The sequence below is a fragment of the Saimiri boliviensis genome, chromosome 17 (genome assembly GCF_048565385.1).
Source record: "Saimiri boliviensis isolate mSaiBol1 chromosome 17, mSaiBol1.pri, whole genome shotgun sequence".
NCBI classification, from domain to species: Eukaryota; Metazoa; Chordata; class Mammalia; order Primates; family Cebidae; genus Saimiri; species Saimiri boliviensis.
Window position 1 is genome coordinate 50,862,089 of NC_133465.1, and position 13,701 is coordinate 50,875,789.

The window sequence follows — 13,701 nt, forward strand, 5'->3', positions numbered from 1 at the left end:
GTTGTTTTTATTTTATTATTATTTCTACATTTAGAGATAGGCTCTTGCTACATTGCCCAGGCTGGCCTCGAACTCCTGGGCTCAAGCAATCCTCCTGCCTTAGCCTTCCAAGTGTTCGGATTTCAGGTGTGAGCCACTGCACTCGGCCAAGTAACTTGCTAAAAGTCACCGAGGCAGAGCTGGAGCCCAAACCAACGCTAAGCTGTTCTAAGTCCACTCTCTCCACTTTGCCTGTGTTGCCTGCTCCCAGCGACTCCAATTCCTGGAGAAGGCGATGTCTCCCTTGGCTTTCTTGAATTACTACTAGAGTTCAGTGACAGACAATCATATGCTACAGGAAGAAAGGGAGGAAGAGAGGAAAGAAAGAAGAGAGGGAGGAGAGAGGGTAGGAAGGAGTGGGGGCAGGGTACTCACTCTTGCAGAGACCGGTCTGAATCCTCAGCGTTTGCTGTGCCCAGGTCTGAGTCGCAGGACATGGGCTCCTCGCAATGGTCTGGACTCTTGGAGCCATTCTCTTGGACTAAGCAGCTATCAGAGTTTAGGCTGCAGGACAGCTGGGATGAACTGGCCGTGTCCAGGCTGAGGGAGGAGGCAGTGAGCTTCTGGTTCCTCCGGATCTTATGACCCGAGTGCTGGACTTCAATGTCCTCAGAGCCTGAGGAATGGGAAATGGAATCCAGAGACTCCTTCCGCTGTAGTTCCGCACCAGAGGTAGAGAGAGGGTCCAGCTCAGAAAGTGGGCAAAGCCCAGACAGGGCCAGTGGAGTAAGCGTCCACTCATTTAAGATGGCAGACTTGTAGGAGAGTTCGAAGGACAAGGACGTGAGGCCCTGAAGGAAGCTCAGGAGGAACTCGCCCTCCTCGGCGTCCCGGAGCAGGGCGGTAGGCTGGTAGTACTCGCGCAAGCGGGCCTGCTCCTGCAGCAGCAGCTTCAGGTAGCACTCCATCAGGCCATCGTTCAGGGCCAGCCGTAGCCATGCCCGGCAGCGGCCCACATCCGTGTTGACAAATGTCAGGTGCTCCAACTCTGAGATGATGTGTCTGTAAAGGGAGAACACATGTGTTTCAAGAAACTACTCCAAATCATGGAGATGTGCTTTTATCCCCTGGTTAGCAGGAACGAGGAATAACCACTGCAAATAGATACAGGTATGAAGAATTCTTGGATCATAGTGTTTTAAGCCAAATATGGTGGCTCACTCCTGTAATCCCAGCACTTTGGGACGTCAAGGCAGGCGAATCACTTGAGCTCAGGAGTTCGAGATCAGCCTGGGCAACAGGGCAAAACTCCATCTCAGCAACAACAACAAAACAGCCAGATGTGGTACCTTGCACAGGTAGTCCCAGCTACTCAGGAGGGTGAGGTAGGAGGATAGCTTGAGCCTGGGAAGCAGAGGTTGCAATGAGCTGAGATTGCACCACTACACTCCAGCCTAGGCAAAGGAGTGAGACATTGTCTCAAAAAAAAAAAAAAAAAAAAAAAAAAAGCCGGGTGTGGTGGCACACGCCTGCAATCCCAACACTTTGGGAGGCCAAGATGGGTGGATCATGAGGTCAGGAGTTCAAGACCAGCCTGAACAACATGGTGAAACCCCATCTCTACTAAAAATACAAAAAAAAATTTGCCAGGCGTGGCAGTGGCACACGCTTGTAATCCCAGCTACTCAGAAGGCTGAGGCAGAAGAATCACTTGAACCTGGGAGGTGAAGTTACAGTGAGCCGATATTGCGTCATTGCATTCCAGCCTGGGTGACAGAGCGAGACTCCATCTCAAAAAGAAATATAGAAATATTAAGCTATAACCCCCAACCTTTTGAGATTGGAATTGCAAAAGATAATTTCCATGTTTATTCCAACTACCCCTGGGCCTCGGACATCATCTGCTCATCCAAGGCATTCTGTCAGAGCTCCCTAAGTGCAACATCCTTGGAGCGGTGAAGATGCAGGGTAAAGACATGCTCCCTACCCTCAGGAACAAAAGACTGATGAAACAAGGCATAAAAGGTAGGATATCAACAACCCTGTAAGAGGATTAGGGAGAGCTCCAATGACAGCACGTGGAGGAAGAGTGGGTGATTTGATTGCAAGGCCAGGAAAGAGAGGGTCTTGAATATCAAACCAATAAGGCAACACAGGGGAATGGTCCCACATCCAGGCCATCCACCAGAATCCCTGGGGAACTTGAGCAGGATACAAATTCTGGAGCCCAAACCTAGTGAATCAGACCTAGGCTAGTATCTGGGAGCATGGGGCTACAGATTTTTATTTAGAAAAGTGACTTGACTGGTTTGACTGGCCAGGCGCAGTGGCTCACACCTGGAATCCTAGCACTTTGGGAGGCCAAGGCAGGCGAGCCACCTGAGGTGGGGAGTTTGAGACCATCCTGACTAACATGGCGAAACCTCTTCTCTATTAAAAATACAAAATTAGCTGGGCATGGTAGCGCATGCCTGTAATCCCAGCTACTCGGGAGGCTGAGGCAGAAGAATTGCCTGAAGCTGGGAGGCGGAGGTTGTAATGAGGCGAGATCTCGCCATTGCACTCCAGCCTGGGTAACAAGAGCGAAACTCCGTCTCAAAAAAAAAAGTGACTTGACCACAATCACGCAGACTGCAGGGTAGATGTTCTGCATGAGATCAGACCCCAGGTGTACCAAACTCAGTCCTGGAATGCCTCGGTCTGATGTACATGCCCCTCCCCTGAGCTACCACAGTCCCTTGTGCGTTTCTATCTCTCCCATGGGAATACAGACCGAACTCTACTAGGCTCAGTGAGTAAGCTCCAGGAGCTTCAGCTCAGTAAATGCTGAGCAGATGACAAACTCAAGGAAAGACAGAGTGAGGTAAGGGGACAACTAGAAAGCCACTGTTACCCAGGAAAGAAGAGGAACCTGAGAAGGGGCAGTGGCAGTCGGCATGCAAAGGAAGATCAGAAACTGACAAGGCTTCTTTGGGCTCAAGGCGGCATTTAGTGGTCCTTAGAGGCACAGTGCCAGCTACTTGCTCAAAAGCCCAGACAGAGGCCAGAGACAAGTGTCTCAGGGTGATTATTCCTATGCTCCTTCCTGATTCCAGTCTTTAATAAAAATAACCCCATACCTCCTTAAGAGATAAGATTTACAACTCAGATGTTCGAACAATCTAAGGCAGGGTCAGCAAACGTTTTCTGTGAAGGACAAGATAGTAAATACTTTAGGCTTTGCAGGCCACACAAACTCCGTTGTAACTACGTAACTCTGCCCCAGTGTGGCAAAAAGGCTGTTCCTGCTAAAGGCGACCAGTCCCAGGGCTCAAAGCAGCCACAGGCTCTTGCCTGAGTGCTGAGGGTCTCCAGATCTGCTGGCACACTGGCTGGGAAGCTTGGCCTAGAGATAAACCTTTCTAGAAGACACTTTCAACCCTACCTCACCCTATCTCTATGCTACAACACAGGGCATCTCGGCTGGCTTCCTGAATAGCTGGGGAGGAAAAGCCAAGGGTCCCACACTCTGCTGATCCTCCCCAAAGCAAAACTTCTCCAGCCAAGCTCACTTGTGGGTGACAGCTTTCAGGAGGGGCCAGAAGACAGGCTGGGGCAGAGGCTTCTGGTGGGCACTTTTCTTCCTTTTTCCTCCGGCCTCAGCTCGGATGTGCTTGGCGTGCAGGCCATGGATAAAAACAGCCTCCAAGGCGCTGCACATGGTATTGGCATCTCCGTCTTCACTAGTGACCACTGTGTCCAGGGACACATACTGCTTCTGCAAGGCCTTCACGGATCCCACCAGCTTCTTCTTGATGACCTAGGCAACGTCAAACAGAACACAGGTCTTTAGCAGAAAATCCTATGGAGATTCCCTAGAGTGTAATTCTTTGTTGCCAAATACACGTGCAACCACGTGCACACACATCTATAGGTAGGTCTGTAGCTTCCTTCTGCAAAATTAGTACATTGTTACCAAAGAAAGATAAAGCATAGAGAAGAAAAGGAAAATCACACATACTGCCCAGAGATAATTATTGTTATTGTTGTTTTACATATCCTTCAGGGTAGACCCTTTTTGATTTTTAGACCAAACAGGTGAACTTAGAGCCATATAATCTTACATTTAAATTTAGCTCCATCATAGCTGCAGCAATGGGAGCTTGGATAAACCCATCTAGGACAAGGGTGGGGCTTCTCAGCTTGTTTACCTAAACAAGTTTCTGTAGAGAATCCACAAGCTAAGAGAAACACAAAAACAATCCCCCCACCCCACACCCACAGCAATAAAAACATGAGGAGATCAGGAGCTTGGTTTACATTAAGAAAGATCCTAGGTTGGGTGTGGTGGCTCACGCCCATAATCCCAACACTTTGAGGCAGAACTGCTTAAGCCCAGGAGTTCAAGGCTGCAGTGAGCTGTGATCACACCACTGTATTCCAGTCTGGGCAACATAGCAAGACTTTGTCTCAAAAAAAGAAAGAAAAGGCCAAAAAGGCCGAGCGTGGTGGCTCACACCTGCAATACCAGCACTTTGGGAGGCTGAGGCAGGTGGATCACAAGGTCAGCAGTTCAAGACCAGCCTGGTTAACATAATGAAACCCCATCTCTACTGAAAAACACAAAAAAATTGGCAGAGCATGGTAGTTGGAGCCTGTCATCCCAGCTACCAGGGAGGCTGAGGTAGGAGAAATGTTTGAATCCAGGAGGCGGAGGTTGCAGTGAGCCAAAAAAAAAAAAAAGAGAGAGAGAAAGGAAGAAAGAAAAGGGAGAAAAAAAAGAGAAAGATCCTAGGCCTGGAAGCCATAGGACTAGGCTCAGTCCTAGCCATCAGTAACTAGATGGGCCTCCTCAGACATTTCACTTAACCTCTCTGAGCCTCAATTTCCTCATCTATTAAAGTAGAAATAATACTTTCTGATCTATAGCAGTACAAAGATTGCTCCTGAGGGCAGGACTACCTTTTTTTTTTAGGGAAGTGGTTTCCCTTGAAAACCAGAAAACCTACTAGATAAATTATAAAAGAGGCCGGGCGCGGTGGCTCATGCCTATAATCCCAACACGTTGGGATCAGTCTGGCAAACATGATGAAACCTGTCTCTACTAAAAATGAAAAAAACTAGCTGGGTGTGATGGTGAGCAGCTGTAATCTCAGCTACTTAGGAGGCTGAGGCAGGAGAATCGCTTGAACCCAGGAGGCAGAGGTTGTAGTGAACTGAGATCATGCCACTGCACTGCAGCCTGGGTGGCAGAGCAGAGACTCTGTCTCAAAAAAAAAAAAAAAAGAAAAAAGAAAAAAATACATAAATATGTATATAAAAGAGCTGAGTGTGGTACTGAGACCAGTGTTTTATTCATCCTTGTGCCAACATTTGGCACTGTGCCTGGCACATAGAAATACTTGATAAATGTTTGTTAAATGAATATACCACAAAATGTATATAAAGTCTTCTGGAAATACAGAGTAAAAATTGAGCATAATTATAAGTATGTGAAAATCACATAAGTGTTTGGAAAAGGACTGGAAGGGATTGAAGAAAAACTGGTTTGAATTGTTGGGTGATAGGATTATGGATATATATTTTAATTTTTTATTTTGATTTCAGACAAAACAACAAATATTAATAATAATCTTTGAAAAGTTAAATTTTAAAAAAGTAACAGCTTTAATGAGATATAATTCATATACCATAAAATGCACCCATTTAAAGTACATAGTTCAATTGTTTCTAGTACATTCACACAATTATGCAACCATCACTACTATCTAATTTTAGAAGATTTTACAGCTGGGCACAGTGGCTCATACCTGTAATCCCAGCACTTTGGGAGGCCAAGGTGGGTGGATCACCTGAGGTCAGGAGTTCGAGACCAGCCTGGCCAATATGGTGAAACCCGTCTCTACTAAAAATACAAAAAGTATAATATTTTCAAGCATGTGTCAGTACTTCATCCCTTTTTATTGCCAGATAATACTCCACTGCATAGATATACCACATTTTATCATTCATTCATTGGTTAACAGACATCTGGGTTGTTTCTACTCTTTTGCTATTATTAACAATGCTGCTATGAACATCCATGTACAAGGTTTTGGGTGGATTTATATTTCCAGTTCTCTTGGGCATACACCTAGGAGTGGAATTGTATATGTAACCCTATGTTTAACTTACCGAGAAACTGCCAAACTGTTAACCAAAGTGGCTACACTGTTTTACTTCCCACCAGCAACATGAGTCCCAGTCTCTCCACATCGTTGCCAGCACAGGTTACTGACTTTTTCTCACAGCCATCCTAGTGGGTGTGAAGTAGTGGCTCACTGTGGCTTTGATGTGCATTTCCCTGATGTGTAATGATAATGAGCGTCTTTACTGGTCATGTGTATATCTTCTGTGCCTATTCAAATCCTTTACCCATTTTATAACTGGAGGATTTGTCTTTTTATTGAGTTATAAGTGTTCTTTATATGTTCTGGATACTAGACCCTTATCAGATATTTGATTTGCAAATGTTATCTCCCATTTTGTGGGTTGTCTTTTCATTTTCTTAATAGTATCCTTTGAAGCTCAAAAGTTTTTAATCTTGAAAAAGTCTAACATTAAATGTTCTTTTCAATGCAAGATGTTATTAGTATATTATCTAAAAAAAAGTACATAACACATTTCGTTCAACTGTGCCTCCTAGGTGTGGGGTTAGGGTATACAGAGAGAAATACGGCATACCCTCAAGAAACGCATACCCTCACGGAGTCAGTTTATGCAGCTGCTGTTAAAAGGCTGAGTTGGCCAGGGCTCTGTCCCAGCTCTGGAGGGTCCTGGGGCGGGATTCAGCTGGTACTGGGGTGGTACAGTGGGGGTGCAGAGGGGAGGGAAGAGCCTCTGCATGAAAGCCAGCTGGGAGACAGGTGGAGCTGGACTCTCCTGCGGCCAAGAAGGGAAAGGCACAGCTCTGGGGGCTACAGTTCCTTTCAAGCAGAGAGTACTCTGAGCTGGGAAGCAACAGTGAGGACGAAAGGGAAATCCTAGCTTCTCCGAGAAAGTGACCTCAGGATGCTGCTAAGGGACCAGCCCCAAAGCTACCTGACTTTCTGCCTCTCCAAGGGAACCAACAGCTCCATCCACAGAGTGCCTGAGACATCCCAGGAGGGTGCAAAGGGCTCTCCAAGAGACAGTCCTAGGGGGCTCTGGTGAACTGATCACAAATAATTACATTTAGAAAATCCTTGAAAATGGTAAATGTTCAGATACATGTAAGTTAACCAGCTTACCCCCATTACTGAAACAACAAACTAGTGCCTGGGAATATCTGTTTCCCACCAATTCAACGAACTGGCCAGACTGTGACCAAATCATGGCCTAAGGGCACAGGGCTGAATGGAAATCCTTGGTCGTCAGGTAACTGATCTTAAATTCCCACTGCTTTTTGTAAATTCCCATCTTACCACTAATAAGGTGATCTAGAAAGGACAGGGTCTCCTCAGAGCCTACTTGTGTTGTAACTTTTTCCTCTACCTGGCCTCTCTTGCAGGGCAGTGCCCATTCATTTTGAAGTGAGCCAAGCCAAAGAAATGACCGTCCCTTGCAGCCCTTCCCCACCCTGGATCCTCTCTCGCCCACCTACCGGAATGGCAGCCCGGGGGTCCAGTCCATTCTCCACCACTGAGAGCATCTCCACTCACACAGCTGCTCCCTCGGAGAATCACATAACACCTGAAGAGACAGATGGCAGCCAGATGAATGGGCGGCCAGCTCCCCACCAGGCAGAGTCCATTCCCAGCAAGCAGTAGGAGGTCAGCCCCTCTCACCTAACACAAAAGTAAAAACTGAGAGTGATTTGAAGGAAGGAGAGCCCAGAGGGCTCAGTTGTTGGGAGGCAAGGAGTCCTGGGTGCCAGGGGTGGGTCCACCCCAAGAAGTGAGTGGGTGGTAAAGGCAATTCACATCAAATGCTGCCCGGAAAGCCAGGGCCCTGTAGGATCGAAACCTGTAAGCAGGGAATGACAGGCTGATGCCAATATAGAGCTGTCGGTTCAAGGGGGAGGATGCAGCTGAAGGTGGAAGGAACCCCTGGGACCAGGAAGCAGGGGCTTACAAGTCACATTCAGGGGCTGGGTCCTGCAACACCCTGCCCCCACCCCTCACTCTTGTCCCAGTCCAATGTCTGCCAGCTCAGCAGTAAAAAGTACAACTGGAATGGCTTTGAAAAGGAAGGGCTCCCTTGCTGCACTTCTTCTCCTCTGGGCTTCAAGAGTCTGGCTTGAGCGGCATACAGGGGCACGTCTAATCGTGACAACCACGAGGTCTCGTCGCAATCTGCCACTAACCAGGTAGGCATGCGCAGACCTCTTAGATGGAGAATGTGTAAAACGCCTGTCACAGGGCCTGATACGTACCTGTACCTGGTCATCCCAGCGGATGTGACCACCTAAATCTACAGACCAAGAATGCCATGTCCAAATGAGTATGCAGGAAGAGTTGAAGTCAGTGAGTGGTTCAATCCCTCAGGGCTGCAGGCTTCCCCCTGGGACTGGGTGGGGTGGGGTTAGGACTTTGGCCTGAGCCTGAGGGGGCTGCTGGCTGGTGGCCTCATCCCAGCAACTTGGGCAGACCTAGGCTAGGCAGGCACATTCACATTGAAACAAATCTCTAGCGAAGCCCAGCTGAGCATCAGGGGAACACCAGGAAAGGGATGGCTGTCTGGGCTCTCAAAAAATAATGGCACAAAGAAGTTAACAAAACCAAGGCTCTCTTTACTAATATTGCCTAACTGATATCCCTCCCAAATACCCTAGAAATGCTCTTTTATTATCTCCACCTGACAGATACAGAAAGACAGCTGACCCAGGTCAAGGAAGTTCCTGAGGTCTCAGGGCTGATAAGCGGCCTGACTCCACCACCGGACCCCAGGAGGAAGCCAACCCAGCCCTAGAAAAACCCCAATTCCTGAGTGAGTGCCATAAACCAAATATAAAATTCTACACCCTCCAACTGCCTGAATGGATTCCCTCTTGGCCAAAGGGATTTTGAAAAAGCTTAAAAACTTAGTTCAGGCCATGACAGGACGTGGGGCCTGGGCCATGCCTCAGGGTAGCCTCTCCCTGCTAGAGCTTAGACACAACTGGCCAGCATTAACATTAAAACAGAATCCTGAGATTCACAGGACAGACTCTAAGCAATGAAGATACCAACTCCAGCCTGACTCTGGTCTAACATCACATGAGAGATAACTGGCCCTCAAGGAAATCAAAGTATTTTACCCCCAAATATGTTTATTTGACATATTTTGGAATGGCCCTGCAAAGCCATCTCCTGTGGGGAAAATTTATATCCTGCAGAGATTCCCTTCCCTTTCTAGGCCTTTTACTGATCTGGAGAGATTTAAGTAAGAGTCTCACACCTTTTAGGGTCTGATAAAATACATGTAGTATCTATTCTCTCTGGAGCCTGTTACCTGAAGGCTTCATCTACACCTTGGCTTCCACAACCCACCGTATCTTAACCCCAAACATTTCTCTCTGCTGCCTTCAACTCTTTTAGGCAAAGTTTAACTCTTTCAACCAATTGCCAATCAGGAAATCTTTTAACTCACCTTACCCTGCCCCTACCAATGTATAGCTGACATGTACTAATTTATGTCTTTGCCTGTAACTTCTGCCAGTACCTTGGATAAAAGCAAGCTGTAACCCAAACACCCTGGGCACCTGTTCTCGGGACCTCCCAGGACTATGTCATGGGTCACGGGCAAAACTGAGGTTCAGTAGCAATGGGCCTGAGGTAAGGGACAGACTCTCTGGTTTCTTCATCCCAACTCTTGCATCTTTCCCTGGACCAAACGGCCTCAGAGAATTATAGCCTAACTATTAGTTCCTCTTCAGAGGTACTTGGAAGCTCCATTTTATCACAGAAGGTCTAAAACCAACAAGAAACAGTTCTGCCGATCAGATTTATAGCCCCAACCAGCCGAACCCAGGTCCTACCAATGCTCCCAAAGTCTCAGAGCTATACTTTCTTAAATGTTCCAACGCAGGAAGGAACAGTTCCGGTTGGTTTCCTTCATTACACTGCCTGGCCTTCTCTGTATGTCCAATTTCACTTCCTACAGATACCAAGGAAGAAAAAAAGAGAATGACTTAGATGAGACTTACTTTAAAAGAAGAAAGATAACCTGGCTTCAGCACTCTCAAAACACCCCACTATCAGTGAACAGCAGCCTCTTCTCTTGAGGGACTTCTCAGCCACTCCCCACGGCCTTCTCACCACTGCCTGAATTGTGTACCTGGCTCTTCAGAGCCACAGCCTGGCTTTAAGCCATCCAGCTGCCATACCAATTGATGAGTCATGTTTTTTCAATTGGAAAAGAATGACAAAGTTATCTGCTGATTCAGAAAGGCAGCTGATCCTTCAGGCATGTGAGTGCTGACTGAGGAAACAGCACCTCTGTCCACCTGAGGAAAGCTGGATTTCTGTGACAGGAGGGGTGGTGGGGGGTTGGAGCTTTGAAGCAATTAAATACCAGATGAAGGGTGAGAAACTTGTAGCTTGTGATTCGCAGACTCAGGGCTAGTGGATGAGGGCAGAACTGGAGTCAGTGAACACTGGGAATCTTTCTTTCCTCCCTCCTTCCTTCCATCCAGTAACACCTATCTTCCCTATATTCTTGTCCCATATCCCAGAGGATTCTAACAAGGACCAAACTCTGAACGAATGAAAACAGGAAAGTTGCCTGACCCAGTCACCATTGTACCTAGAAAAGTGCTTGGCACACACTGGTGCTCAAAAAATAAGCTGTTGAATGATCCGATTAATAAAATAAAAACAAGGCACAGGGCAAGTATCTCCATTTCACACACTGGGAAGTTGGGGTATGTAACTCTTAAGTGCTGGGGCCACTGTGGACCTCCTTCCATTAAGCCAAGCTGCCAATAAGGCTGAAAACAACTTAAATATCCTGCATATGAATGGAAGGGCATTGAAGGTAAACAGCATTTAGTTTTCAAAGGCGTAAGACTATAATGTTCTTTAGGACCCTTTAAAACTGTAGTCAAATGGCCCACCCATCTGATGCTGGGTCCTCAGGATTCAGAGAAAATGTGTCCCCAAAAGCCCTCAGGAAACTATAAATGCTGAGCATGGGACTTGGGTGCCTCTGGAATGTCCTTCTGCCTCAGCTACTCTGAGATAATGTGGTTCCCTGTGTTCATGAAATCCAAATGGCCAAAAGTCAATGACCCAGCACTTGGAAGAAAAGAAAGCGATTCAAGAGCCTCTGTACCAACCTAGGCCTCAGCCTCCCCAGGACCTACTCACCTATACTCTTCACAACAGGTAACACTGCCTCTGGCACCCATCGTGTCCCCTGAATTCAGCATCAGGATTGATCTGCCATCAGCTCTGGCAGGGAGAGGCCCTTACAAGTGCCAGAAAAAGGAATACGGACAATGATCTGTGACCACAGCAGAGACAATGTTCTTTAGGACCCTTTAGAAACCTCCCAGAGGCTCTCCAGGGCCAAAACAGCAGCCAGAAGGAAGTGATAGCTTCCATCATCCTGTGCCAAGTGAACTGAGTGAGCGGCCATCTCTCACCTTCCAGGTATTTGAATGATACCTACCATTCCAGCAGCCAGCACAAGTCATTTAATATGAATGCCAGAAACACAGTCGCTGCGGACAGGTACAGGAGACCAGACACCAGGAAAACCCTCCGGCCCAATCCACAATTTGGGGAGAGCCCACTGCTCCTCCAACCTCATTTACCACCTGAGGCCCTAGGCCCACCAGTCACGCTGCTCAGTCTCTAACGGCCCGTCTGAGTGAGCACCTACATTTGGCTGTTGAGGGGCAGTTGGTGGAGTTGGCAGGAGACTCTGTACCAGGTTCTCAGACTGAATGGGAGCTGGGTCGAGGAAAGGAATGGACGCAGAGTTGGGGTGAAGAGCTGCGGTGGGGTCAGGGAGGGTGAAAGGACATGGAGATGCCATTTTTTAACAAGATTGGGTGAGGGTGGTAGGAAAGGAGGTAGCAAGAGTTCAGGACAGTTTAGCAAAGACTTAGGGATGGGTGTCCTCAAGACCGCAGGAGTCGGAAAGGAAGTATACAGTGGGCTAGGAGACTAAGACGAGAAGACACAGTTAAGACTTGGAATCAGGCTGAGATCGGAGTTATCCAGAAGAAAGCGGTGAGCTCAACAGAGCACCTACTCTGGGGGAGGGCCTTAGATGACAGGGGGCAGAGGTAGAGTGTTTGGGATCAGCAGACCTTGGGGAGCTGGACAGGTGATGAGGGTGACTGAGATAAGAAAGCTGAGCCAGAAAAGGGGAAACCCGAATACTGGGTCTCAGGGAGATGAGCGCGGAGCGTTGGGGTTACCAGAGGGGTCGGGAGAGAGGACGAGGTGTGTCAGGGCGAAGCGAAAGGACGTGGCCGAGATCGGGGTTGGAACTGGGGTAAAGTGGGGTCACGAGTGAGGCTGCATTTGCGCAAGACCGCTGGCGAGGGGATGCGGGCGCGGGCCTGGGGTGGAACAGACGGGGCGGGCGGGCGCGCAGCGGCGGTGCGGGGGGAAGGCTGGGTGGGAGCCGGGAGGGCGCGGGCTGGGCAGGGCTGAGGGCTCTGAAGCCGGGCAGTCTCAGGGCAACCACGGCTGGGGATCGCGGGGGGAGCGGGAGGCCCACCCGCCCGTTCGCGCCTCGGCCCCGCCGCCCCTCCGCCGCCCTTCTCGCCTCTTGACCCTCTAACTCACCAAACGGAAAAGGGAGCGAGGCGGGGGGCGCTCCCGGTTGCCACAGCCCCTCAGCCTCCGAGCAGAGAATGCGGCCTGTCGGCCACTGACAACAGGAAGCGGCACCCGCGGCTCCTGACGCCATCACGCTCGCTCGGCGCTCCGGACCCGCCCAAGCCCCGCCCCCGGCCCGTGTTGCCAATCACGGGGCCCGAAGGAGCCCTGGGGCGGGGCCAGCTGCTCCCGGAAGTCCCTGGGAGCCGAACCCCGGAGCAGATTCTTGGTCTGGGAGGCTCGGCCGGTCGGGCGCAGAGAGGGGAAGGCACCGGTGCCAGGCAGAATGCCTACGTACCGCTCGCCTCCCGCAGGTCTGCGTCGGACTAGATCCTGGCTTCTGGGTTCCTGACCTCGCTTGGCCCCAGCACCATCTGTGCAATATTGGGGCTGTCACTTCGCCTCCCTCAGTTGTAGAGTTCCCACTTGTGAGCGGGACTAATAACGCCAGCCCTGGCTTTGCCTGCCTGAGGGCAGCAGTGCAGCCCTTGGGGCGGAGCCTCCGCCGCGCGCTGTCAGGAAAAACAGAGCTGTTTTAGGCACACCTTATCCCAAGGGAACGCCTTGAGGTCCCCTTCGGCACTCTCCTGTGTTTAACTCGCCCTTTAGCCAAGCGTGGCGCGAAGCTTAGGGGCCCGGTTATTCTCTTCTAGCCATGTAGAGAATTTCTCTCTTCCTTTCTGTTTTTGTTTTTGAGACAGGGTCTCTGTCGCCCAGACTGGAGTGCAGTGACACCATCACGGCTCACCACACCCTCGACCTCACAGGCTAAAGGGTTCTCCCACCTCAGCCTCAAGTAGCTGGGACTACAGGCATGCACCACCACACCCAGTTAATGTGTGTGTGTGTGTGTGTGTGTGTGTGTATAGGGGTCTCGCAGTGTTTCTCACAGTGTTACCTAGCCTGGTCTCCAACTCCTGGCCTCAGGCAATGCTCCTGCCTTGGCCTCGCAGAGTGCTGGGATTTTAGC

General features: G+C 49.3%; 1 protein-coding gene and 1 pseudogene across 5 annotated transcripts in view; both read right to left on the bottom strand.

Moving 5' to 3' along the window:
- The window catches only part of PLEKHM1 (pleckstrin homology and RUN domain containing M1), a 52,823-nt gene extending 40,037 nt beyond the window's left edge, over window positions 1-12,786 (bottom strand). For 3 of the 5 annotated variants that reach the window (XM_039476971.2, XM_074388779.1, XM_039476970.2), the window contains exons 1-4: window positions 12,699-12,786; window positions 7,580-7,668; window positions 3,531-3,778; window positions 415-1,041 (exon numbers count right to left, since the gene is read on the bottom strand). In XM_039476971.2, coding sequence (XP_039332905.2) covers window positions 415-1,041; window positions 3,531-3,778; window positions 7,580-7,627 — 923 coding nt within the window. In that variant the 5' untranslated portion in view covers window positions 7,628-7,668; window positions 12,699-12,786. The other 2 variants (XM_074388778.1, XM_074388777.1) reach the window with 2 other exon arrangements.
- LOC120367018 (U7 small nuclear RNA) lies at window positions 4,937-4,986 on the bottom strand (annotated as a pseudogene).
- Window positions 12,787-13,701: the final 915 nt, after the last annotated feature.